Here is a 27,972-nt window from a genome sequence, read left to right as displayed (position 1 = left end):
TGCTTGTGGCCTGGGAGAGCAGTTGAGGATGGCCCAGGGGCTTGGGACCCTGTGCCCACATTAGAGACCCAGACGAAGTTCCTGGCTCTTGGCTTCAGATCGGCACAGCACAGGCCGTAGCGGCCACTCGGGAAGTGAATCATCGGATGGAAGATCTACCCCTCTGTCTCTCCTCCTCTCTGTATATCTGCCTTTCCAATAAAAAGAAATAAATCTTTAACAAAAAAAGAATTGATTTGGGGCTAGTGCAGTGACAAAGCATGTTACCTGCAATGCCAGCGTCCCAAATAGGGAGTGGTTCAAGTCCTGGCTGCTCCAATTCCATTCCAGCTCCCTGCTTAAATTGCCTGTGAAAGCCAGTGAGGATGGCACAAGTGCTTGAGTCTCTGCAGCCACTTGGGAAATCTGGATGAAGTTAGTGGTTCTTGGCTTTCCTCTGGCCTAGGTCTGGCTGCTGCACAGCCACTTGGAGAGTGAATCAGCAGATGGAATATCTCTCTCTCCCTGCTTCTCGCCCACAGCCCCTTCTCTGTAACTCTGCCTTTCAAATAAATGAAATACATTTTTAAAAGGAATTAATTCTTGCTGTTTTTGTGTAAAAGTTGTTGTTAAATAGAATGAAATAATGAAAAACAACAAAATTAATTAAGAAAGTGTTTCTTTGTCAATGATCATTTTATTGGTGAAAATTGACATGTTAACTATTTATTTTGAGATCATAAAGGAATAAAACATTTATTTAAGGAAAATATTTTGTTATATGAATGTGTATTTACATCTAAATCTCAGAAACAAGACAAGCCAACGTCAATATCATGGCCATCTTCTAAGGGGAAGTAAAGCTCTTATTCAGCTCTAACAGACACCGTGTCTCCCTGCGGGAGCAGCACCTATACAGCCCCTAGGAGGAGCGTTGGGGCTCCTTTGAACAAATGACTGCAGCTTCAGGTTGCAGTTATAAATGGTGTTTTGTCAGAAGTACTTTCCACTTTGAGAATTATGCCAGGGTCCCTTCAGGGTGGAGGGATTGAGCATGTTGTAGGGTTTAAAATTGGTATTGTTGTCCAATACTTAACCATTTAGTTAATTATTTTCCTTAAATAGCTCCCTTGATTAAATTCATGGACTCGAGTAGTTTTACTATCTTTTGTAAATAATGTAAGAAATTTTATTCACTCAATTTTATTATTTTTAAGCATTTGTTCCAGTCAATTCTCATAACAGTCCTTCGGATTGCTCCGGCCACTATTAATAACTCTAGTTAACAAACGAAGAGGTGGAGCTTAAAGGAGTTGAAACATCTCGCCTGAAATCATACAGCCTTTTTAAAATGTCCATACGCTACATTAGAGGATTGAGCATAATGGGGTTTTTTTTTGTTTGTTTGTTTCTGTGCTTTAATTATTGATTTACTTTTATTTTTTTAATTCCCATTTAAAATTCTTTGTCATTAACTCCTTTACCTGAAAGAAGTTGAGCATGTCCTCTCCAACATGCAAGGTGCACAATATTCAGGCTTGCTCCAAAGAAGACATGTGGTTCAAACTGAACACAGAACCAGGAAGATAATGGAGCAAAAGGTCAGACTGCTTTACACAATTGGAAATTGGTCATATTTTTGCTTTAGCCATCCACAAAGCACATTGGATAATTATTGGTGATTACTGTAATATAACTTGTTACAGGTGATTTGCTGTTTGGTGTTTTTAAAAAGATTTATATTTTAAAAAGATTACTTTTAGAAAGATATATTTTACAGGGAGAGAGGGAGCGAGAGCAAGGCAGGAGCTCACTCTGCAGAGGCAGCCTGAAGCCAGGAATCAGGAACCAGGAGTTTCGTCTGAGTCTCCCGTGGGGGCAGCAGGAGCCCACACACTCAGTCCATCTTCCACTGCTTTCCCGGGCCATTTGCAAGGAGTTGGACTGAAAATGGAGCAGCCAGGAGCCAAACTGGTGCCCATTTGGGATGCCAGAGTCACAGGCAGTGGCTTAATTTGCTATGCCACAATACCAACCCCTGTTTGTGCTTTCTTTTTAAAATTGTATCATATTTTTGAATACATTTAATTAATTATTTTCATGTTATTTGAAAGGCACAGAAGGAGAAACAGATCTTTTATATGCTGGTTCACTTCCCAAATGGCCATAATAGCCAGGGCTGGACCGGGCTAAATCCAGGAGCCTGGAACTTACTGTAGGTCTCCCACATGGGTGAAGGGATGAATGCACTTGAACTGTCATCTGCTGTCTCCTAGAGTGCACATTAGTGGAAGACTGCGAGTTAAACCAGGCCCTCTGAAAAGGGCCATCCGATGTGACATCTTAAGTGCTACACCAAAGACCTTCCGCTGTGCTTTTCGTATGAGTGATACAGGCCCATTTCAGAGCTTTTGGTAAAACTACATTCAGAACTACAACTCTCCTGAGCCTCCTGGTTTAACAGGAATCCAGCCATTTTGCTCCTTTATTCAAACCTCTCCCTGCCTACCCCCACCGTCGTTTTCCCAGAGTAAAAGCCAAAGTGTGTACATGGTAACAAGAGCCCATCTAACCTAGTCTCAACCCCTGTAAGCTCTCTGTATCTTTCATTATAAAAGTGGCCATGGATAAAGACAAGTTGGAGGAATATGATCATGGACACCCATATATCTATCGTCTTGATCTAACTGTTCAAATCTGTTATTAAAAAGGGCTTGGAGAGTTGAGGTCCTGGGAGGGTTGAGCGTGAAAGAAGAGAGGACACACCAATTGATCTGTTAGAGATATAATGTGTGTGCTAGGAGTGGGAAGAATGGGCTCAGCTGCCCATTAATCTGAGTTCCTTAGAGCAGGAGTGGGAGTAGCGTGAGAGAATGGGAAAGAGGCCATAGCTAGGCTGTTAGGGTTTGTTCCCAGAGCAAGATTTAGCTAGAACCCTGGCCATCCATGCCCTCATTCTCATTCAGGGCACACTCAAACCCTCCTTGGCCAAGATCTATCCTATGGAATTCTCCAGAGACAAAGATTGCACAACACCCTTTAAGAGTCTGCGTCAGTGTTTACAACTGTTAAGTGAGTCTCCCTTAGGACTAAACATGAGCTTTTTCAGTCCATTTACTCCTGTTCTGTTCTTGCGAGAGACAGAACAGTCTGGACATTATCTCCTATGTATTGACGTCAACAAATTTCAAGGAAAAAGTACTGTCATTTTCATCTTTTTTTTAAATCATTATTTGTTTCATCTCTAACAAAACCATTAGTTATTCTGAGATTTTATCATATCTCATGAAAGGAAGGAGTTGCAATAAAAAACACACTGACAAGTTAAACCCACTTGTCTTCCTGGATGACACAGCTTGGCAGTAATTTTGCAGAGCATATGAAAAACACCAGTTTTCACAGTGGTGGTTGTGTTCTCTCAGGGAGAGAACCATGTGCGTTGGTGTCCTGCACACAGTAAATACTCCAGTATTATGCCCCACACCTCTCCCTCCTGTTCTAGTCAGAGCTGTTTGTGTAGACTGATACCCTATGTAGTATTTATTCCTCCCATTTTCTATGTGTTGTTGAGACCACATCACACACATCTAAACAGGAGCGTCAGATGGTTTGAGCTTGAAGACCTTGATACCTGTGATCCTGACAGTAGGTGATTTCTGTTCTGCTTGGCCCTGATATAGGAAGATGTAGGGAGGTGAATCTCACTCGCATGTTATTTCTTAAGAACAGTATGTTCACAGCACTATGTAGATTAGAATTCCTCAACCTTGGGCCCAGTGTGATGCCGCAGTGGCTAAAGTCCTCACCCTGCTGGACACTAGTTCATGTCCCAACTGCTCCACTTCCCATGCAGCTCCCTGCTTGTGGCCTGGGAAAGCAGTCGAGGACGGCCCAAAGCCTTGGGGCCCTGCACCCGTGTGGGAGACCCGGAAGAGTCTCCTGGCTCTTGGCTTCGGATTAGCTCAGCTCTGACCATTGTGTCCACTTGGGGAGTGAATCAGCAGATGGAAGATCTTTTTCTCTGTTTCTTCTTATCTCTGTAAGTCTGCCTTTCCAATAAAATAAATAAATAAATCTAAAAAAGGGGTGATTTAAGTATAACATAGATGTTCATCGTCATTTGTAGCTTACACAGACCTATACTCTATAGTTAATATCCTAGAATTCTCTTTTTCCAAATTGTCTTTGTTAAACAAAAGTATCTTTTTCATTCTTCTACTACTCCCATCCCCCACCTGATGATCACTGTTCTGATTTTTAGCTTCCCAACACCTGTCAGATTTTGTACCCCCCCCCCGTTGGAGCTCTCCAGGGTGCTGGATTGCACTGCCTAATACTGAGTGATGAACATTTGGGGACCTGACCTGATGCCTTGCTTTGTGACTTCCGTATTTTGATATGACTAGCAGTTTTCTCCTTAGGATACTTCCAAGACTGAAATATCAACTGAATAACAGATGGAGAGTTTTATCTTTTCTGTTTTCTCCAGCTTGTCAAAGAGAATATTACTTTTTTTATTCATTAATTACATTGTATTATGTGACACAGTTTCATAGGTACTGGGATTCTCCCCACATACCGTATGATCCAGCAATAGCACTCCTAGGAATATATCCAGAACACTTGTTTTATGAGAAACCAACATGCACTCCTATGTTCATAGCAGCACAATCAGTAATTGCAAAAACATGGAAGCAGCCAAAATGCCCATCAACAGAGGATTGGATAAGAAAGCTGTGGTTCATCTACTCCATGGAATACTACTCAGCTGTTAAAAAAAACAAAATGCAGTTCTTTGTGGCCAAATGGGCCAAACTGGAAACCATAATGCTAAGGGAAATGAGCCAATCCCAAAAGGTTAAATACCACATGTTTGCCTTAATTTAAGATGATATGATGTTATGTATAACATGTTATGTTATGTATGTTATATGTTGGGTATAAACTAAAATTGAAATGTCAATGAGAATATTACTTTTAGGCATGAATCCTGGTTACAGACGTGTTTCCAGAGCTTCCCGTGCTTCCAAATACCTTGGATCTTCCAGAAACATCTTATGGAGACAGTCAAGCTATTCTTGAATTTCAAGTTCATATTAAATGTATACATAACTTGAGCCTGAGATCCATATAGGATGCTGAATCAGCTTCCAACCAAGCCGTTAACTGAGTTGTAACTTACTCCTGCTCATCAGCTAATTTCAAGAAGACTGTAGTGGTAACGAAGGAAAGACAGAAAGGCTTTGAACCAGACCAACTACTATATGCAGAGGAAGGCACTAAGTGTGTCCTCAAGCTTTCAATTTTTACAACTACTCAATAATTTCATCCTTGCAGAGGTTGTTAAAGCCTTGAATACTTTTTAGCAAGTGTTGAAACATTGAGAATCACTGGTATTTAAAAATAGCATCTTGTAGCATGTCCAAATTGCAAGGCAATAGGTCCCTGATCTCTTTCTAGGTAGGATCCAAATAAATATTATTAAGATCTACTACATCTCCACTGTTCCTATAAAAGATATAATGTTGCCCTAGGATATATGGTGATACATATGCTGAGCATATTTCTCAGCCCAAGGACATTCCTGATGAGATTGGAGACAAACTGGCATATTTTATGAGGATGAGGATCTTTGACGGCAAAATAGTAAGGTTCTTACATAACTTCACTTAGTGGCGCTACATCTCTTGTTTAATCAAAAGTCAAGAGAGTTTGACTTAATATGCCAGACTCTGAGGTATCAAAGAAGTCCTTATAATAATTACAACTATTTAAATTCACACGGGCATGACATTGAAACAATGCAATTTTTACTTCTAGAGGGGTTCTCATTGAAGATCAGACGTTAGGCATCTCAGGATTTACAAAGTGATGTATCCACTCCTCAACTTGGTGATGTAGTGAAATGAGCTATTTCTGTAACCTCTCATATTGTTCCCTCAAATTTAACACACTTATTTAGGTTCTACAAAGAGAAAATAAAGGAGTCCTGCAATCAAATAAATGCAAGCACCCTTGGGCAGGGTACTGGTATTACAGGATAATCTAGAACAAAAATTGAAAGCCAAATTAGGCTGGGCTCTCTCGTAGTACACACCAGACTAATAAGCTTCCTGCTGAGCCTCACCCTGGGCTTCCTAGCTTTCCAGAGATCTGATGTCCCCAAGGAAGAACACATCCCCACCTTGAAGCTTGGAAGCTTTCCAGCACCACTAGTGCCAATGAGCTCTCTCTCTTTCTTTTCTTTTAATATAAATGAAATCTGTATTCTCCCAAACATTTAGATACAGAGATGGCTGCAGAAGTCATGCTAAAGAAGCAAAGCACCATAACAAAATATCATAACATGGCCTAGAATTCTTAAGCATCTTAAAGAAAGAATAGTACAGCTACTTGACATTCTATCTTGGATATATTTAACAATGTACATTTTCAAAATAGACATCCCTTAGTTTAATTTTATCAGAAGCCAATGAGCTCTTATCTGGCACATTATGTGTCTAAGAGGGGCGAATCTAGAAAAGAGAATTCTGCCCTTTGTAGAGTTATCATCCCAAATATCTGCCATACCATTCCACCTTCACAATAACCACATTTTCCTCTAAGGACTTTCAGAATATTATTTTTGTGATATATTAAGCAATAACGTAGTCAAACATCTTGACTGTACTTTGTTGTTGTCTTATTATCATACGTTATTCTACTTTGGCTTGGTCACCCAGCTATCAGTTATGAATCAAATATGTTACATATAAACTTAGGGTGACATCATTATCTTATAGGGCACAGAGATGGAACCTCAAAGGCTCAGCAGTGTTCTGGGTTACACCTGCCATAGAATTCCAAAGGTCTTGTGATTCAGAGCTGCTCTATAATCACTGTCAGCTAGTTTCTTCTGAAGTAATCACACCCATTGCAGCAGCAGACTTGTGTTCACAGGTGTGGCACCTCTGAGAACGCCAAGTCATAATAATCTCATTATGGTTCTCCCAATACATTGTCACTGTAGGAGTAAATGCATCCAACATGTCTACCAGAGCAACCTTTCAGTTTAGCCAGTATTTTGGCCTCTTTTCATGGGTTTGTATTCACTTATCTTTGTTGTAATTAATAACTGGCTACAAGGACCATCTTGAAGACATAACAGCTCCTCAAGGAATACCATGGACTCTTAATGATAATCTAACCTCTTGAGTTCAGGGCACTTTCAGATTGTGGAATAAATTAACAGTGCTAAAATTACCATGCTCATGTTTCACTGGCTGAATGAGTGTATACCTCTCCTGACTCTTAATATAAAATAATTATCTTATAGAATTGTTTTCCATTTACATTATAAAATAGTAACGTTCCACTTTATTTTTAAAAAGATGTATGTATTTATTTGAAAGGCAGAATGAGAGAGACAGTAAGAGAGAGGGAGGGAAAAAAGGAGAGATGTTTTCATTCCAAAACTCTGCACCAACCAGGCCTGGGCCTGGTCAAAGCCAGGAGCCAGGAACTCCCTCTTGGTCTTTCACACGGGTGACAGAAACTCAAGGGCTTAGGCCATCATCTGCTGCCTCTGAAGCACATTATCAGGAAGATGAATTGGAAGTAGAGGTGGAATTTTGTCTCAGGCATTCTGATATGGGATGTGTTTGTTGCAAGTGGCAACTTAACCTGATGTGCCACAATGCCCACACCAACATTACACCAATATTCCATTTAATATCCTGATTAGAGTAATATCTTCCATCTTGTCATCTTAGGATTTTTTATAAGCCTAGTTGTGGGGAAAATGAAAGCTAGCTTATGGACACAGATGAGACAGTACTTACTAACTAGTAGCAAAGAATCAATGTAGCACTGACATTTTAAAAATATTTAATATTTAGCAAAGCATTTAATATTATATTAAAAAGTATTAATGAAATCATCTGGATAAATTTCCATTGCTTTTACTTCATTCATCAACAGTGAATTTCACAGTCATTGGTGAGCTTTGGCATCATGATAAGCTATGAATGCTTTTTTTTTTTTCCAGCAATCCTAGCAATGATCTTAGAGTTAGTAATATTGGCTGTGTCTGGATTATTGCATGGTTTTTTTTCCCTGTGGGCTACTCTTTCACCTTAGGAGGAGAGACTCTCTGAGTGAATAGGGAAGTTGTGGAAGAACTCAGTATCTAGTCTGGCAAAGCTCCACTGATGACCCAGACCAGACAAATAAATTCCTTACAAGATGAAGAGGGAGGGGTAAAATCTCCACAATGGTCCTACTAGATCTCAGGAAGACAACTGGTGGATATTTCCAGTTAGATGAGAAACATGATTATTATACTGAAGCCATAGATATGTTCAAAAATCCAACCATATCTCACCGACTCTTGCTATGACCAAGGCACCACTGTATCTCACCTGGGTTATTGCAATGGCATCCACAGTGCTGTCTCTGCCTGTAATGTTTCCTACATGAAAGATAATTACCATGCAGCAGCCAGTGGGATCCAAGTGAGAGCACATCACTCTCCTGTTCAAATTCTATTGACGTATTTCACTTGAGGACAAAAGTTGAAGTTTTGATATGCTTAAGGTTTCCAACACTCTAAATAAGGCTCCTTTGCTCTAATGCTTCTTGTAGTTCATATTGCATACATGTGGAAGAATTAAATTTGAATTACTATGGCAAGCACTGTACTTTCATAAATTCAGGTGAATAATAATCAGTACAACCTCTTTGGAGTCCAGTACATCCTCACCAATTTGAACTTCATCTATTGAAACTACTTGTCAAGTTGGTAAATGGAACTTCTCTTTGCTCTGTAGGGAAAATGCACTGCTGAGTGAGTGAAAACATAAACAGGAAGATGATTTTACCATTTCCTTTGGGCTGAAAAGCCAGCATGTAATTTTTTTTCTTTTTTATAAATTTATTTATTCATTTTGAAAATCAGAATGACATTGAGAGAGGGACACACACACACACACACACACACACACACACACAGATCTTCCATCTGCTGGTTTACTCCCCAGATGGCCAGAAAGGTAAGGCTGGGCCAGGAGAAGCCAGGAACCAGGGGCTTCATGCAGCTGTCCCATGTGGGTGACAGGGGCTCAAACACTTGGGCCATCCTGTACTGCTTTCCCCAGGCTGTTAGCAAGGAGCTGGCTGGGAAGTAGAGCAGCCGGGACACAGTCTGTGGCTACAGGGAGTCTGACATCACAGGTGGTGGCTTTATCTGCTGTGCCATAACACTGCCCTTGTAATCTACTTCCTTCAAAATGCTTAAAAATTCACTTTATGTGATAAACATGAGGCCAAAACCAATTGTACTGAAGGCACAGAACTCCTGACCATGTAAATTTTTCAATTTCCCTGTTTTGTATTGCTAATATTCTTCCTTGTTCCTGTCAGAGCATTAATCAATTTTAAGATAAGAAACTGCACAATTTTCAGATAAGAAACCTCCTTTCTTCTGTGATATTTGCCAACAAATCTCAGCTGGAGGAGCTAGAGGAGTGTTTTGCTATAGCTCTCTGGCTGTCTCACCATTTGGGAATGAATCGGAAGGAGTAAAATGTTGAGCTCTAAGGGGATATAGATCTCAAAGTCTGTGTGCTTTGCTCAGCAAAGGAAGAGGAAGCACTGTGATTGGACTCCGCGGCTATCTAGTTTCCATTTAGATTTTAGCAATACAGCCGACCAGAAACAGGGAGGGGATTTGTGGTGGGCAGGGCTACTAGAAGTCGATACTCCAATAAATGACAGTGAACTCAGAACATGCAAAGACAGCAGAATTGACAGTAATGAAGCTACTCGGAGTAATTTAATGCAAATCCCTGAGGATATGATCATGTCATAGCCTAGTCGGTAATGATGTTCCAGATGATTACACTGAGACATCTGAAGGAAACATATGCACAAAATGATGTCCAGGCAACATCCTGATTAGGATAGAAAAAATAGTTTGAAAAACTGTGTGCTTAAAAATGATTTTAAAATATAAAACTGGTATAATCAAAGCAGTCATTTTCCCAGAACATTACAACTTGGTGAGGGCTTATGAGACCTGTATGAGCTTATGAGACAATGGGAAAATGAGGTCTTTTAAATGTTTAGGGGTTGAAGTGCAGCCCCACTATCCATCCATTCTAGAAACTTGAACCTGTCATAGGAAGTCTCAGAAGCTCCACCTTGTTCGTTAAAGTGGCCCTGACAGTTCCTACCATGAAGGGCTGTGGAGAGCTTATGTATGCCACATGGTGCAGAGCATGTACAATATACCATGTGCAAGTATTGGGAGCGAGTCTGGTAGCCTTGATTTTCTCTTCCTCCCTCAAGAGAGCAGTGAGGAACTCAAGTCTTCTTCCTTTGTATGCAGGAGGGTTTGGGCTATAAACTGACCATGACAAAGTGCTCAAGACACCCGATAGGGTCCCCAGGCCAGGGCTCACGTAGACTCTGGCTGACTCCCTTTCCTTCCACAACAACCCTGCTCAGCCGCTGAGTGAGCGCTTCCATCCTACTGTTCTAGCGCAGGTGATCTAGTTGCTCCTTTTCCTATGCTTCAGATGAACCTTTGAAGCAAGGCCTCAGCCATCTCTGCTGTAGTGTCCTTGAAAGATGACAGAGGTGCTCCAGTGTTCTCCGTAGCTTGCTTTTAAAGCAATGCTTTAAAATGCCCTGAATTTGGATTAAAAGCCAACCACCAAATGGGTTTCAACAAATGTAACGTCCACTTCTTGGCACATCCAACTCTTCACACAGCAGTGGGCTCCTGGAGGCCAGGTGTCAATGCCCCAAGCCCCTTCTCACAATTAAACAGTGAATTCATTGTTTTACAGCAAGTTTCTTAAAGTGCTGAGAAATATTGCATAGGACTACCAGAACCTGCCTCAGTGGCAGAGGACCAGAATCTGTTTCTATTAAGAATTGGGCTGCAGGACACGACTTCACAGGAGGAGCCTGGTGCAACGCATGCTCTGAGCCGCACTTGCAGACAGCTCCGGCACTCAGGACCCCGGAGTCGCACGTTTGCTACCTGAGAGGAGCACAGAGGGTAGAAAGGAGGAAGTGGGGGGAGTGTTCTTATTCACTTTTAAATTCCAGACCTGGTTGGACAGTCCTTCCTAGAGCTCACTCCTGTCCCTACCACCAGTTCCTGTTTCGTAGGGAGAACAGCCCAAGCTTGTTGATGCCTCAGCAGCTCATGGCATTCAAGGGGTGGGGTGGAGGCGGGGGTCGCCCTGCTTGTGGAAGACCACGTGCCCCAGCTCACCCTCAGCCAGCATCCTTGTGAGCTCTTCCCGCACCTTGTTCACATACTCCCTGTCATTGCTTCCCACAACAAAAATTAAGCCTAGTTGACTGGGGTGTGGGTTACGTTTTGTTTTGAAGATTTATTTTATCTTTATTGCAAAGTCAGATATACAGAGAGGAGGAGAGACAGAGAGGAAGATCTGCCATCTGCTGATCACTCTCCAAGTGGCCACAACGTCCAGAGCTGAGCCAATCTGAAGCCAGGAGCCAGGAATTTCCACCAGGTCTCCCATGCGGGTGCAGGGTGCCAAGGCTTTGGCCCGTCCTCGACTGCTTTTCCAGGTCACAAGCAGGGAGCTGGATGGGAAACGGGGCTGCTAGGATTAGAACCTGTGTCCATATGGGATCCCAGTGCGTGTGAGGCGAGGACTTTAGCTGCTAGGCCATGCCACCGGGCCCAAGGAGCATGGGTTGCTGATCGGAGGACTGGCAGTCATGTATTGGATCCTGCACTGATTGTGTGGCTTTTTCACTTGGGAGGCAGTGACATTTATATCCAGTCATAACATTTTATCCTTTGCTGAATCTCTTATTGAAATGAAAAATATGCTGTATATTTGGATTTTCTTTCTTTACTATATCATTATTTTATCAGAGAGGAAATGAGGCAGATAGCATGTGACTTGTTCTTAATGAATCCCCGATACACCAGAAATACACATTCTTCCAAGTGCAAACCACATTCTAAAATTGACATTTTATAGTTCTGTCAGGTGTCAAGGTCAGACTTCCTTGCACCACTTATGAACTATACCTTCCCTTTGACTCTTCTGAAAATGAGAACTTCTGCACTTCCAATCTTCTAGCATTTCGTGGTTCTACATTTTTTCTAAAAGATAGTACATTCTTCCTGGCCAGTTGTTTTTTGGAACCCACCCCTCGCTGCCTGGGTCTTTAGTGGATTCTTTCCGCTCTCAGAAAGACTTCGGAGAGAACACTTCCTGATAATGATCCGGACAGCAGCTTCTCCTCAGGGCTCAGCAGTGCGGCCAGTGCGTGCGTGCGGCCCTCGTGAGTTAGCTCTCTTCTGGAATCCCTGCAGACTTTTCTCCCTCTGTCTGCACTGGTCAGAGTTCTTGGATTTCATCACTTTTCTGCCTCATCGGTATCTCAGGCCTCTTGTCCACCTATTCTTCTATTTTCACCTTTTAGGTTTTTATCTGGCTTCCTCCCTGACCACGTAATTCTGATTTTCTGAATCAATGAATTGAAGTCAGACTTCTCCCCCTTCCCCCGCCCCCAAACCCAACTGATTCGTTGAGGTCATTAGTTGAGCAGAGGTTTGTCTCAGTGCTTATCCCAGTAGTGTTCTTTTTTTTTATTATTATTATTTTTACTTCATTAATTACATTGTATTATGTGACACAGTTTCATAGGTACTGGGATTCTCCCCACCCCTCCCCAAACCCTCCCACCATGGTGGATTCCTCCACCTTGTTGCATAACCACAGTTCAAGTTCAGTTGAGATTCCCCCATTGCAAGCATATACCAAACACAGAGTCCAGCATCTTATTGTCCCGTCAAGTTCAACGGCTTCTTAGGTATACCCTCTCTCGTCTGAAGACAGAGCCAGCAGAGTATCATCCCAGTCAATTGAAAGCTCCAACATACCATCAGCAAAAATTTACATCATTATGGAATTAATTGACATAGTAATGAGTAACCAATATGTTAAAAGTAAATGCGAGTTCCTAGCCACCTTCTGTGACCACCTCACTTACATTTCAATTTTAGTTTATACACAACATATAACATTCATAACATAACATGTTATACATAACATCATATCATCTTAAATTAAGGCAAACATGTGGTATTTAACCTTTTGGGATTGGCTCATTTCCCTTAGCATTATGGTTTCCAGTTTGGCCCATTTGGCCACAAAGAACTGCATTTTGTTTTTTTAATAGCTGAGTAGTATTCCATGGAGTAGATGAACCATAGCTTTCTTATCCAATCCTCTGTTGATGGGCATTTTGGTTGTTTCCATGTTTTTGCAATTACTGATTGTGCTGCTATGAACATAGGAGTGCATGTTGGTTTCTCATAAAACAATTGTTTTGGATATATTCCTAGGAGTGCTATTGCTGGATCATATGGTATGTTGATTTTGAGTTGTTTGAATATTCTCCATACTGATTTCCCCCAGTAGTGTTCTAACTGCGTTCAGAGACTCCCCGCTGTTCAGCTTTGCGGGCTGGTTTTTCGCCGAATGCCTGTGCGAAGTGGAAAGTCTTCCAGCGCCCGCCAATGGAGAAGGCGCCATCACTGATGCCTACACCCACTTCCCCAGTCCACTGACAGTGTTTGTTCTGATTGTTTCTTGCATTCACCAATTGCCTTCTATCTTCAAAGGAGAGTATGCTTGTAATTCACATCCCATGTGTTGGAGCCAAACCCATCCTCAGCCCTGAACAGTCCCTCTGCTACCGTTGGCCGGCGTCTTCACGGTCGCTCTGCAACTGCTGACCTCAGCTTGAAACAGCCTTGTCTTTTGAAGCAGAGTTCCTGGCTCAATGACTTATTAGCTAAGTAGAGTTTGACAAATTATTCAAGTTTCATAATCTGCAAAGTGGTGGTAAAAATGCTTACCTATAGCTTGGCTGTTGCGCTTAAATGCAATATTCCTATACAAGGTTACCTATACCAGACCTAGTGTGGTAGCCTAGCGGCTTCAGTCCTCATCTTGAACACGCTGGGATCCCATATGAACGCAGGTCCTAATCCTGGCTGACCTGCATCCCATCCAGCTCCCTGCTTGTGGTCTGGGAAAACAGTCGAGGATGACCCAAACCTTGGCACCCTGCACCCACGTGGGAGACCTGGAAGAAGCTCCTGGCTCCTGGCTTCGGATCGGCGCAGCACTGGCCATTGCGGTCACTTGGGGAGTGAATCATTGAACAGAAGATCTTCCTCTCTGTCTCTCCTCCTCTCTGTACACCTGTCTTTCCAATAAAAACAAATACATCTTTAAAAAGTTACCTATACCTGTTTTCTCCTATTATACAATGCTATGCATATCTCTGGACTAGGGAGAAGTAGTGGAATTTTTTTTTAAAGGCTTGGTTGCTACTATTTCACCTGAACCTGGAAGACTTGTTTTTCTAGATGAAGAAATACTTTCTCTGTGTGAGGATTTCATAATCAGTCAAACAGGCCCATGCGCCCTATCATTTAAAGTGACACCTGTCTTTCATCTACAACACTCATGCCTACACCCTGGGAATGAGAACACAGAGCCAGCTCCTGAGATTCAACAGGATAACCACAAAAATCTCTTGGAATTCTATATGGTCATGACCCCATGGGCGTGGATGAGCAGACCTTCACACGGACAGTCCATGGATTTTGTACCTCTGCAGGTATTCTTACTCTCTAATGACCTTGACTGAGTTGTAAACAGGTGACAGGGAAGGAGGCTAGTCGTAGAATCAATGCTTAGTCATTTCACAGACACAAAAGAAATCTTCTTAAGTTTTCCAAAGCCAGATCAGGAGAGCTCATCTGGGAAGTATAATTTTCTAAAGTGGCCATAGAAATGAACATCAATCTGACGTGGAGCAAAGTTACTTCTCTGGAAGGGAAAAAGCTGCTCAGGAAGAGAGCTTCTGTAACTAGGAACTTGAGATCAAGTTAAAAAGAATATTCATGGAATTGCTTTTAAAAATATAAATTGCAGTATTACTCTTGTGATTTCTAACTCTGGGTCCCTTTGGTTACTGTAAAATCATAACACTTGTATCTTTAACAGATTTTTAGGAACTTATTAACAAAATGTACAAGTTTTGATTTGGCTGTAAAGTCTAGGAGAACTGAGCTTCTCCAGGAATAATGAGTAACGTTTATTTGATTTACTTAAAAAATCCTTCTAAAATCTGTTTGCATATCTGTCTCTCCGGGGATGAACTTTATATATGGTTCAGCAGATTGTTTACATGTTGGGCTTTTTTTTTTTTTTTTTTTTTTTTTTGGTCTTCCCTCCTCAGTGCCCAACCCAACCCAAGTTCAAAGGCTGCTGAGAGATTTTACTCCAGGCAAAGGCACTTGGCTCAGTAGATGGGATCTCAGCGCAATGGGAAACATGTCAGGCTCTTGTTGGCTCCTTCTCAGCCTTGTGGCTGTCACTGCTGCTCAGTCCACTGTCGAGGAACTGACCGTGACATTTTTGGACAAGTTTAACCAAGAAGCTGAAGACCTCTCTTATCAAAGTGCACTTGCTTCTTGGGATTATAACACCAACATTACTGAAGAGAATGCCCAAAAAATGGTGAGTTTTCCTGATTATATCGGGGTCTTTATTCGTTCTTAAATGTTAGCTAACTGCCTGTAAAACTGTAATCTAACAAATGCTCAGAGCTGTGGGGCTAGATGCTAGCTTCCACATTTCTGATCTGGGCCTCCCAGATGACTACATGTAATTGACCTTGGGGTTCATTTGAAAAACTTTTATGAAATAATTCACTAATTTCAGTCCAGATTCTAGGAAATAAATTAATAGGCCTTATAACATTACCACCATAATTCTCATTGTGAGTTTCAAAGCATTTTATGGAAATGGCGTAAATTATTAACAATTTCCTCTTGCCCAAAATGTCAGTGGGAATATCCAAAGACTTTCGCAATGATCCATTAACTGAAGAAATAAAACCAGAGAGAGGCTTAGGGAAAGAATTAGTTGTAATTAAGCTAATCTGAGTAGAGAGGACTTGGGAATTGCTTCTCTCATGGTCACGGAGCTCTGAGGAGCTTCCAAAGGTTACAGAAGAGCCCTCCAAGAACAACTAGAATTAAATAAGTTTGGAAAAATCTCATAACATTCTGGGAGAATGAGGTGCTTTCTTTGACAAATGTAAAGATTTAAGAATTTCTTCTCCCATATAAGATTCTGGGTTACTTCTCTTGATGGAGAAATGTTAAGATGGACATAGACATGAGCCTACCTGAGTACAAAGAGCCAGAGAAAATATGGGAATTTCTGTGGAGTAAAATGAGGAAAAATGTAGAAGCAAGCCAGCAATTACTTATCTAAAGTATTGCTCCTCAATAACCTTGTTGGGTGGGTCTTCCCTGGGGTTGAAGGTGGGAAGAAATGTAGTAGCAATGTCACTGACATATCAAAGTCTTGTTGTTAATAAACTGTTGGTTAGGTCTCAGCCCTTTCCCTGGGGGCAGCCTCAGGGAATCCGCCTTGCTCTAAGGTGTTGTTGTGAAGTTCTGGGAGGAATTTGAACAATTCCACACCAAGAATCCCTCCACCCAGGAGACATCTCAGACTTGGAAGAAGAGGATCCAGACCGAAATTCAGTAAACTCCAGTCCAAATGCAAACTGGGCTCTCAGTGCCCTACTGAGATGCTCACCCCATCTACCAAGTGTGCTTTTGTATTTCTCTTCATTAAACTTGGCTTCAATATTCACTTGCAGAAAGAAAGAAAGAAAGAAAGAAAAACCTCACAAATGCCTTAGGAATACCCTCTGAACTGAACTGAAGTGCTGCAAAATTAAATGTTATTTGAGAAAATATTTTTTTTTTATGTGGCACTGGTTCAGCAATACTTTCCCACAAATATACAGGTTGGAATGGGAAACTTATTTTTTTTTCATATGACTGGTGTGTGGCATATTTAGATTGAATTATTCATTGAGCAGATCAAATCTGAGATGTACTGTCTCTTGAAATCTCCCCAGGAGTCCTGTTTTCTAAAGCACAAGAAAACCCAGGGTTTGACAGCCCAATAACTGTCACAGGAGATGCTTCCTCTTTTCTAGTACTTTGATCTTCATCTCTTACATTAGTTACGTTAGCTTCCTTCTCAATTTTGCTTTCTGTTGGAGGTGATTGTGGTATATGGTGTATTTGTCTTCGCTTTCAGTTGACTGGTTCGGGAATAGTGATAAGAGTGTACTAGCATCATGCCTAAGAGATTTGAAGCTGGACTGCCTGCATCTAAATCCTGGTTTCACTACTTTTCAGCTGGCTGAACTTGAATGAGTTAATTAGATGCTCTGGGCCTTATGTTTTCTCATCTGTGAAAAAGAAAGTACCATCCTTATCTGCCTCAGAGGGTTTCCGTGAAGATCGAATTGACATGTAAAACCACCAGAATAGAGCTTGATGTGTGTGTGTGTGTGTGTGTGTGTGTGTGCGTGCACAAGAGCACTAAGACAATATTGTCACTTGTGCCATGGGGAGTTAGGATTTTCAGAGACATATAACAGTTGCTTTGAGGTCTCAGATGCTAAGAAGACGTATTATGGGATGAGATGTAGTGATGTTTGCAGAAACCATCTCTGTATCATTAAAACCCTCACTTTGCATTTGTACCAACAGATCACATGGAGCAAAGTCCAGAAATGAACGAGGCTAAATTGCTAAGTGTGGCTACCTACACTGGAGGAAAATCTTTAAAGAAAAAGAATATTTAGCTATGGGAGAAAGCAAGGGGCACAACTCCTTCTTCTCTTAAGAGGCAGTGAAGGCTATATCCATGCACTTCGGTCCTGCTCTGTGGGTTTACCTGGGGAGGGAGACAATGATGGGGTGAGGGAGGGGAGAAGAATGGCTTCTCCTGGAGTCTGGTTGAGATCCTCTGAGTCAGTGGGAACCATGGCAAGTGGTACCAAGGTGAACAAGCTGCTGAGACACACAATTCTACAAGGGTAGGGAGTGTGTGTGTGGCATGATCACATATACGTGTATCATATGCCAAGCATGGACTCTGGAACCAACCTGCCTCAGTTCAAATCATAGCTCTGAACCTTTCTTTACTTAAAGATTTATCCATTATTTGAAAATCAATGTTAGAAAGAAGGAGAAACAGAGGGGACATGGGGAGAGATCTTTCATCTGCTGATTCACTCCCCAAATGGCTCTGGGGCCATGCTCAAGCCAGGAGCCAGAGCTTCATTGGGGTCTTCTATGTGGGTGGAAGTCATACAAACACTTTGGCCATCTTCTGGTGCTTTTATCAGAGCACTAGCAGGAAGCTGGATGGAAAGTGGAATGGCAGTTACATGGGATACTGGTGTCACAGGGAGTGACTTTACCTGTCACTGAATTTGTACACTGAAGATTTTGAGCAGGTTTCCCAACTTCCTTGAGTCCCATATTCCTCATTATAAAATGAAGATTATAAACATAATAATGATGTCTACTACACAGGATTGCTAAGTTTAATGAAGCTATTTTACATGAGCACACATGAACACACAAGGTGTTTTTAAAAAGGTAATGGAAAACGTGTATTATAAAAAACCTGTGAATGAAGTTCAACACTGTTAACTACACCATGCACAAGCACTTTGAAGTCACTGTGTGTGTGTGGTAGCTCATCCTGTGCCTGGCGCTTCGCCTTATGTATGCCAACACTGAATGCAGTGATCTGACCTTTTGCTCTGCATGCGCTCAGTCTCACTGCTGTCTCCAGTGCTAAGTTCTAAATTAAAGAGCTCGTTCAAAAAGTCACTGCCGGGGAATCAGGAGTCGCCCACCTCTGAGGTCCTTCTGTAATCCAAGGAACATCTGCTGGGGAAGCATGGACATGAGGGCAGTGCAGTTCCCAGAAACAGCAATGCTGTCCTTTTCTTCGTTCCTTCCGGCCTGCAGGCAGCAGAGTACTCAGGGTCAAGAATTGAGAAGCTGTCTGTGTATCTTGACAGCAAATCTGTCCAGCACAAAGGGGAAGATCTGTTTCCATAAATTTACATACTACTGGCTTCACCCTATGTTTTATCATTGGCCAGCATCCATTTTTATAACGCATACTGACTCACTAAGTTAACAACAGTGTGGGTTTACTTTAATGAGGTTATCTGATGATCTATGTATCTTCTTTGGGGTTAATGATAAATAAACTTCTTGGGCATTGAAAGTGACTTGCCTTGTAATCCTCAGTGTCTAGCATTTGTTCAATAATCTACTGTTAACTGAAAATAAGTAAAATGTTAGTGATCACCACTAATATCTTTAGGGCAATTTAGCATTCTAATGTGTATTCTGATGTGTAATACCTCACAGAAGTTTTATCAACTCTAAAACAGTTCTCCAATAAAATATTTATGATACATCATAAAAATGAGTTTTTGGCAGAACATGAATACATAGACAATTGTCTGGCAAAAAAAATATCCAAACTAACCAAAGCATAATTTTGCCACCAAAAATTGTAATCGCATAAACTGAAACTTATCTAGAAAATCCAGATTGTATATATATGTTGGCTGTTCCTAGGAGCTGTTGAGCAAGAGAAGTCATTTATTCCCAGGAGAAGGACATAGGAGTTACTCATAATCATCCATTTTTAAAGACTTATTCAGAAAGAATACTTGACTGCATCATCCAGAAGGTTTTTAAAATAAAAGAGGGATCGTATTTCCCATACCTTCAGGAACATAATGTGGCAGTCATGCCGAAGGGGCGAATTTTAGAAAGGGATGCTGTCCTGCCAGGAAGCACAGTTAGAGTGATTTAAAGGAGACAGGGAGTTGGGTGCTGAAAAAAGTTTGCCTTGAAAGGAAAAAGAAGTCACAGTGGCCTAAGATGGGACTGGAGAGAGTATGTTCACAGCTGCACTAGCTGAATCCCTTCATGCTGGGAAGGCCATGCTGCCAAAAGCACAAAATTCAATTTAATACAAACAGAAAAAGTGCCATTTATCTCACAGCTGGTAAAACTAATGACTTGTGAAATTGTGCCAGTCAGTCTTTAAAAAAAAGATGCGAAGCATTTAAGTTATAGTAGGTTTGTGAAGTGTTTAAACAATGACATGCGCTACAGATTGGCTGCAGGAAGAAGTATCATCGATTGCGCTGCGGCCGCAGTTCCTCATACTACCCGATGTTGTGTCGCGTTGCACTGCGTCTCACTGCCGCTTAGGGCACTGAGGCCTCCAGTATGTGACTTGTTTTGCCTTGCCTGGTGTTAACAGAGGCTTGGAATGAACTTGAATAATAGGGCTAGTCCTTGGCTCCCTTGCATTTTCCAGGAGACCCTGCCTGGGAAAGCGATGAGACACATGGAGCAACCCCAGAGCTGTAGACAGATCAGCAGAGCTGCCTGCCAACGCCTAAAAACTCCAGACCGAATATTCACTTATACCACTGACGTTTGAGCCATTTCTTCTTTTAAAGTTATTTATTTATTTGAAAGAAAGACATAGGTGTCAGCCTTGTGGCTCATGGGTTAAGCTGCACCTGCCACACCAGTGTTCAAGTCCCAGCTGCTCCAAATCTCATCATGTTCCCAGCTGATGCGCTGTGAATGCAGCAGCCACCAAATGGAGTTCAATGCCCCTGGCTTCAGCTTGACCCAGCCCTGGCCATGGTGGTCATTTGGAGAGGGAACCAATGGAAGGAAGAGCTTTCCCATTCTCTTTGTGATTTATGCCTTTCAAATACATATATATTTAAAGCAGAGACAGAGTTTTTTTTTTTTAAGATTTATTTTATTCTATTACAAAGCCAGATATTCAGAGAGGAGGAGAGACAGAGAGGAAGATCTTCCGTCCGATGATTCACTCCCCAAGTGAGCCACAACGGGCCGGTGCGCGCCGATCCGAAGCCGGGAACCAGGAACCTCTTCCAGGTCTCCCACACGGGTGCAGGGTCCCAAAGCATTGGGCCGTCCTCCACTGCTTTCCCAGGCCACAAGCAGGGAGCTGGGTGGGAAGCAGGGCCGCCGGGATTAGAATCGGCGCCCATATGGGATCCCAGCGCATTAAAGGCGAGGACTTTAGCCGCTAGGCCACGCCGCCGGGCCGACACAAAGAGTGTTTACGTGTAGGTTCACTCCCCAAATGCCTGTAATCGCCACGACTGGACTATACCAAGGCCAGGGGCCAGGACTGCATCCAGATCCCCCACACGGATGCAGAGGCCCAAACATTTTGGCGTCTTGTTCCGCTCTCCTGGCTCTTGTTGCAGCCACTTGGGAAGTGAATCAGCAAATAGAAGATCTCTCTCTCACTCTCCCTCCTTTTCTCTGTAAATATACCTACTCTTTTAAAAAAACTTTTTAATTTATTTTTGTTGGAAACGCAGATACACAGAGAGGAGGAGAGACAGAGAGGAAGATCTTCCGTCTGATGATTCACTCTCCAACTGACCGCAATGGCTGGAGCTGAGCTAATCCGAAGCCAGGAGCCAGAAACTCTTCCAGGTCTCCCACACGGGTGCAGGGCCCCAAAGCTTTGGGCCGTCCTCAACTGCTTTCCCAGGCCACAAGCAGGGAGCTGGATGGGAAGCAGGGCTGCCAGGATAAGAACCAGTGCCCAAATGAGATCTCAGTGCCTGCAAGTTGGGAACTTTAGCCACTAGGCTACCACACCAGACCCTGTATTGGCTTTTAATTCTAATCCTTACAACAATTTTTTAAGATTAGTAGCTCTCATTTGTCAGATAAGGTAAGTGTGGCTCAGAGAGGCAAAATAATTTGCCCAAGGTCACACAGTCAAGGTGCCTGACTCCAGGAATGGAGTTTTTACTTGCATTATATGCTACCTCTTTTGTATGGTCTATAACAATATGATGTACCAAGTAGTTGCTCATTTAAATCTTTAATAAATAGAAGTGATTTTGCGAACTAGAAGGGTCTGGAGCTGCCTGCCTTCCTACTAACATTCAAAATGAGGGAAATATATGACCTGACATCATCTCTCGCTTGTTCATCTCTCGCTGGTAGAGAACGCGCATGACTACCAAATGGCCATACTTGGAGCAGCATTCCTTTGGGATGATAATTTCAGATGAGAAATCTCTGCATCAAAGCAGGACAACTAGGCTCTTTCTGCGGCCTGGCTCTCATGTCTCACAGTTCCTGTCATCGTGTGGGGCTGTGTTCCCATCATGTGCACTCTGGGCTCTCCTGGATTCTCTCGGATCTTGTCCAGCTCAGCCCACGTCACAGCACTAATGCCATAAATCCCAGGGCCCTTGATGTGGAATATCTGTGAGAATTTACTTCCAGTTCTAGGGACAAGACCCCTGGGAAACCTAGGCAGCAAGCCAGAGAGAGAGTGAGTGACCAAGAGTGGCCTGGTCACTCTTAACCTAAACCTTGACCTTCAGCAAAGTAGAGAACTAAGCCACTCAGGAAACATTAGATGTCCCACCAGATGTTCTTTGGACTGTATCTCTGGATGTTCTAGTAGTGTTATCTCAACTTCAATTCTATTTTTTGTCATTTCAGAACGATGCCGAGGCCAAATGGGCTGCCTTTTATGAAGAACAGTCCAAGCTTGCCAAAACGTATCCACTGCAAGAAATTCAGAATCTCACAACCAAGCGTCAGTTGCAGGCACTTCAGCAGAGTGGGTCAGCGGCGCTCTCAGCAGAGAAGATCAACAAAGTATGGTTACGAACATTTTGGTCCTGATCCCGAGAGCTGAGATGTTTGGGAAATATTAAACATTAACATCACCCATAGCTGATTCCTTTATCTGCAAAGATAGCAATGATGACTTTGGAAAGAACTCTTTACTTAGGTAGTGACCACATCATTTGTCACCCAAAGTGGTCTTTCTGATAGTGAATGAGGACATTGGTAATGATTGCATTTGGACACAGCATGACCTGGAGATTCCCCTAGAGTTGTGGTGTGCTGGACACCCTATGCAGAAGGCAGGCAGCCTGAAGACCATGCCTTGTCTAGGAAGGCACTTCAAACAGGGTTTGTTTTTTTTTTTTTTTTTTTTTTTTGGAGGGGGATAGAATTAAAAGATAATTTTCAAAATCCAAGTATAATTTTTAATAATATGCATTTCCCATGAACTTCTCAAAGACCCTTTATGTGTCAGTGTTTCTCAATTGGCCTTGAGTTGGCCTGCCCTCACCCCCAACAAGGAGCATCTGACAGTGGCCAAAGACACTTCAGCCACTACAGCTGAGGAGTGCTATTTGTATCTAGTGGGTAGGGATGTTCCTGAACATTCTGCAATGGATGGGTTAGCCCCTGGCAACAAGGAATGACAGTGTCCAGAATGTCAGTAAAGCAAGCTTGGGGAGCCCTTAGGTTGTCTGATTCTTCCTCCTGGCATTTTTGATTGTCCTCTGCAGTTTTATTCTTTCTTTTCTTTCTTCTCTCTCTCTCTCTCTATCTCTCTGTCTCTCTCTCAACAAGTCATCCACAGGCTCAGCTCAAACCTCAAACTGTGTTTGGGACAGGTGGTTCAGCCCTTCACTAGCAGACAGTTTCCTGTGCAAGCCCCTCCAGCGATGGAAGAGATGCTACATCCGGTGTGAAGTGTCTCTGCTGCCTTTGGCTTCTCCTTCTGGAGCCCAGCTACTCCTTTCCACAGAAGTCTAGAAGTGAAGGTAGCTGATTTTTATGAACGACCCGAGCCTTTCTCTAGGTTCGATGTATTTCAGGCAGTCAATTTCCCCCTTTGCAGTGTTTTTGGGCTCCCTGGCCAGTCCCCATTACTGTGTTTTCCTCGTCCGTATCCTTGAAGGAACATAGCACTTCAAGTGCTCTGTACTTCTGCCCTGCATAGAGATGGGCAGAAAATAGCCTGCCCTCTGAGATTAGCCCCAGAGGCAGCACAACGCTGTGGCAAGAGACTTTAAGGAGATCATCGAGGGTGAGACTAAAGACAAATGTTTAGTGTTAATTTTTTTTTTAAAATCCATGCATTTTTTCACTGTATGTACTTTCTATGAACTTTTTCAAGACCTTTCATATTAGACTTCTTTGATAGCTGAACTCTGTGGTTCCTTCATGTGAACTTCACTGTTGGGCAAATTTCTAAATCTCTTCTACCAATGTTGCCAGAATACTGCACCTTTTAAAATTATATTCTTAGATATTTTGCCCCTGGTATTCACTCTTGCTAAAATAACATCTCTCATCCCATCCCTACAGGCTAGGACCCAACAAACTCTTTTCTGCAAAGAGAAAGAATAAGAATCTTCAGTTTTGTGGGCCATATTGTCTGTGTCACAACTCAGCAATTCTGCATTGTAGCAGGCCATCAGCCAAAGCTAATATAGAAATGAATGACTGTGGCTGTGTTCCAGCAGAGTTTTACCCAAATAGGCAGAAGATAGGACTGGTCTGCAGACCATAGCTTGCAGACCCCTGATAAAGCTTATTGAAATATTTTTATCTAAAATATTTGACTGTTTAACCTCAAAGTCTTCTTTCTCAGTTGCTTCTGCTCTGGAATTGTGTATATTCTAATCTGCATTTATAAAAATAAAAATACATGATAAGGACAAAGATAAAAAAGCCATATGGTGTGTATCTTTCTACAAGTTGATATTTATTCTTCCACATTCTTTCATCCAATTATCTGGCTGGTTATTAATCCACTTAACTTATTCCTTCCATGTCTCTGCATGTTTCTCATGAGGATACCATGAGAAACATCGTCCCTTTGCATCTAGGGCTTAGAGGAAACCTGGACAGTTGATTTTTTAAGAGCCTCAGATATTTCTAATGTGTAGCTAGGATTGAGAAATACATCTAAGCATTTGAAGTGTTGGGGAAAGGGGAGACACGGGGGTGCATGGATTCATGGGAGAGGAAGCAGGGAGTGCTTGAAGAAGCAGAGAGATAAGAAGGATTCTGTTGCAAAGTAAGGAAGATATCATTTTACAACACAGGATCCTGTGGAATTTTTACAATAAAGATATATTTCAAAAGCCAAAGAATGATGAAGGAGGGAGGTAGGAGAGTGGAAAACAGGATCCTGAGTTCAGTTTCTTAAAACCTGTGTGGGAGAGAACCTGTCGTTTCTTCCTTCCTTTTTACCTTCCTTTTTCGCTTCCTTCCTCTTTTCTTCCATAATTTTCAGTTCAATGGAGATCTGTATTTGGTTAATTGATTATATGCTTAGGTGGCATGAAAATATCAAATTATTGTGAGTTAATTGTGATGTACTTATCAAAAGAAGGGAACAGAGCCAGCATTGTCACACATCGAGTACAGCTGTTGCCTGCAATACTGGCATTCCACAGTGGGAGCCAGTTTAAGAACCAGATGCTCTATTCCCCATCCAACTCCCTGCTAATGCACATGGGAAAGCAGCAGCAGATGGGCCAACTGTTTGGGCCCCTGTAAGACCCATGTGGGAGCCACAGGTGAGGCTGCTAGTTCCTGGCTCCTGGCTTTATCCTGACTCAGTCATGGATGGCTGTTGGTATCATCTAGGAAGTGAACCGGTACATGGAAAATCTCTCTCTCTCCCTCTCTCTCTCTCCTTCTCTCTAACTCTGACTTTTCAAACAAATCTTTTTTAAAAATAGGAGTAAATCATTTTTTTTTTGTCTTGTGCTGGTTCATGGACCACACTTTTTAAAAAGAGAAATATTTGTTCATTCATTTTAAAGAAAGAGAATAAGACAGAGAGGTGAATAGAGAGAAAGTTCTTTCATCTGCTGGTTTATTCTATAACAGGCAGGGCTGGGCCAGACTGAAGCTGAGCACTCCATCCGTCAGGTCCTTGGGCCATCCTCTGCTGCCTCCCAGGATGTGCGTTAGCAGCAAGCTGGAGCAGACTATGAGCAGGCACTCTGATAAAGGAGATCAGCATCCAGAGTGCTGTGTCTCAGCACCAGACCCTGGACACACTCTGAGTAGCACTGCTTCATTCTGTAACCTTTACTTCCATTTTCCTGTAGGGTGCAGTTCAAACTTTGACAAAAATGACATAGATGGTCCTTTTTGATCTGTCCTTCCTTGTGTTTTTGACTCCCCCTAATGGATACCATCACTCTAGTTTCATTCAACATTTCATCACCTCCTGAATTTGCCTTGTGTTTTCCAACCTCCTGTCATTTAAGCTCTACCCACTGTCTTCCTCTTTTGCCTGCCTGTTTAAAGATGATTCTTTATTAAAATGATTTATTTATGCAAAAGACAGAGTTATGGAGACAGGAAGAGACAGAGAGATTTTTCTATCCATGGGTTAACTCCTCAAACGTTCACAACAGTGAGGGCTGGGCTAGGCCAAAATCAGGAGCCAGGATCTTCATCCTGATCTTCCACTTGGGTAACAAAAACCCAAGTGCTGTGCCATCATCAACTACCTTGTAGGATACACATTAGCAAGAAACTGGATTGGAATCAGAAAGGGCACTAAATTGCAGGCACTTTGCTAGCTGCTGCACCATAAGGCCTGTCCCAAGCATGGCTCCAAATCTCTAGATTGGTATCGCTTTTTTTGTGACTCTTTAGTAAGTTACTTGCTAAAACCAAAAACGCACCTTTCTGTGTATGTGTAGATGAGCAAAACTCTTGGGATTTTGGTAGATAGGTCTATGTTACTTCTTGAGTTTGGGTTGATCTTATATATATTTTTTTTTCTGTGCTTATAAGGCTTTGTACTCTTTGTCAGTGGGGAAAGCAATGAAATAGTCCTTTTCCACATACAGGAGATACTTGGCAAAGAAGATAAGAATTTCTGTAGTTTGAGGCATTAAAAATCACATAGCCAAAAAGATATGTTAATATTAGCCTTTTCTTTAAGTTCTTCCCCATTTTAACACTGGTACCTTTAATTTGCAGTTGAATGAAATTCTAAGCACAATGAGCACCATCTACAGCACCGGACAAGTTTGTAACCCAAGTAATTCACAAGAGTGCTTATTGCTTGAACCAGGTAAGCTGTTCATTTTGAGTGATTATAAAATTTCTTTTTTCTCTCAAGTTAGGGCTTTTCAAATGGATAATCCAAAGATGGAAAGGTTTTAGGTATGCACGTTTTAGCGTACAGATGCCCTTTTAACTTTTCACCCAGGCTCACAGTAAATTCTATCACATCCAAGTATTTGTATTGTTGTTATTCAAATTATTTCAAGGATTTATTTTTCCTGCGAACATGTTTGAGACTAGTAAGGTGAGGGAGTTAATGAATCAGATTTCATCTAAGAACTTTCTGACCTTGATGTCTGTCCACCTTTAAATTCCTAAAGTTCACTTACTTGTTTACATAAAAAATTTTGCAAATGCATGCTTAACTCCCCATGGGTGTTTTATGACCACAGGTTTGGATGAAATAATGGCAAAGAGCACAGACTACAATGAGAGGCTGTGGGTTTGGGAAGGCTGGCGGTCTGTTGTCGGCAAGCAGCTAAGGCCGTTATATGAAGAGTATGTGGTTCTGAAAAATGAAATGGCAAGAGCCAACAGTAAGTTTACTGGTCTGTGGAGGTTCTAATGCTGTCTGTGGAGCTGCAGGGATATCTATCTATCTATCTTCTTTTAGACATCACCAAGCCTGCTTTTGGCTCTCAGAGATACCCGCATTTTAATGGTCATCTGCTGAACACCTCAGGTTAGCTGTCTTTAGAAGAAATTACTAGAGCAGAAGAAAAGGTGAATTGAAACTACAGTTTAAAGAGCACAGGAATGAGATTCAACTACAGGCTCTCAAACGTATTATCCAGGAATCATGAATTACTAGATGGCAGGAAGATCCTGGGCCCCCAAGGGTTCCTAAAGGGTTCAGTGAAGATCTTAGTTCTCAGGTAGGATGAGAGATAAAGGCACTTTCCCTCACCTCATCCCTACATGACCATTGGTTATTCTCAAAGGTCATTTGCATGTCTACCTCAGGGTGTTTTCCCAGAAGGGAAAAAGGTTTAGATTAGTTTAAATTGGAAGTTGATTATTTCCTGCCAGTTGTAATTATAATGCAAATCATATGTCATGAACATCTTCACATAGGAAGGAATTTTCATATTTTTTAACTT

The 27,972-nt window shown here is 42.0% G+C and overlaps 1 protein-coding gene across 1 annotated transcript in view; it reads left to right on the top strand.

The window, feature by feature from the left end:
* The first annotated feature begins 15,317 nt into the window (after positions 1-15,317).
* Positions 15,318-27,972, top strand: part of ACE2 (angiotensin converting enzyme 2) — a 37,402-nt gene continuing 24,747 nt past the window's right edge. The window contains exons 1-4 of the mRNA XM_004597492.4: positions 15,318-15,551; positions 22,469-22,627; positions 26,786-26,879; positions 27,265-27,408. Coding sequence (XP_004597549.4) covers positions 15,357-15,551; positions 22,469-22,627; positions 26,786-26,879; positions 27,265-27,408 — 592 coding nt within the window. The 5' untranslated portion in view covers positions 15,318-15,356. The remainder of the gene's footprint in view (positions 15,552-22,468; positions 22,628-26,785; positions 26,880-27,264; positions 27,409-27,972) is intronic.

Source organism: Ochotona princeps, chromosome X (assembly GCF_030435755.1).
Source record: "Ochotona princeps isolate mOchPri1 chromosome X, mOchPri1.hap1, whole genome shotgun sequence".
Taxonomy (NCBI): Eukaryota; Metazoa; Chordata; class Mammalia; order Lagomorpha; family Ochotonidae; genus Ochotona; species Ochotona princeps.
The sequence above is the reverse complement of the archived record's forward strand: the minus strand, read 5'-3'. Positions and strand labels throughout refer to the sequence as shown.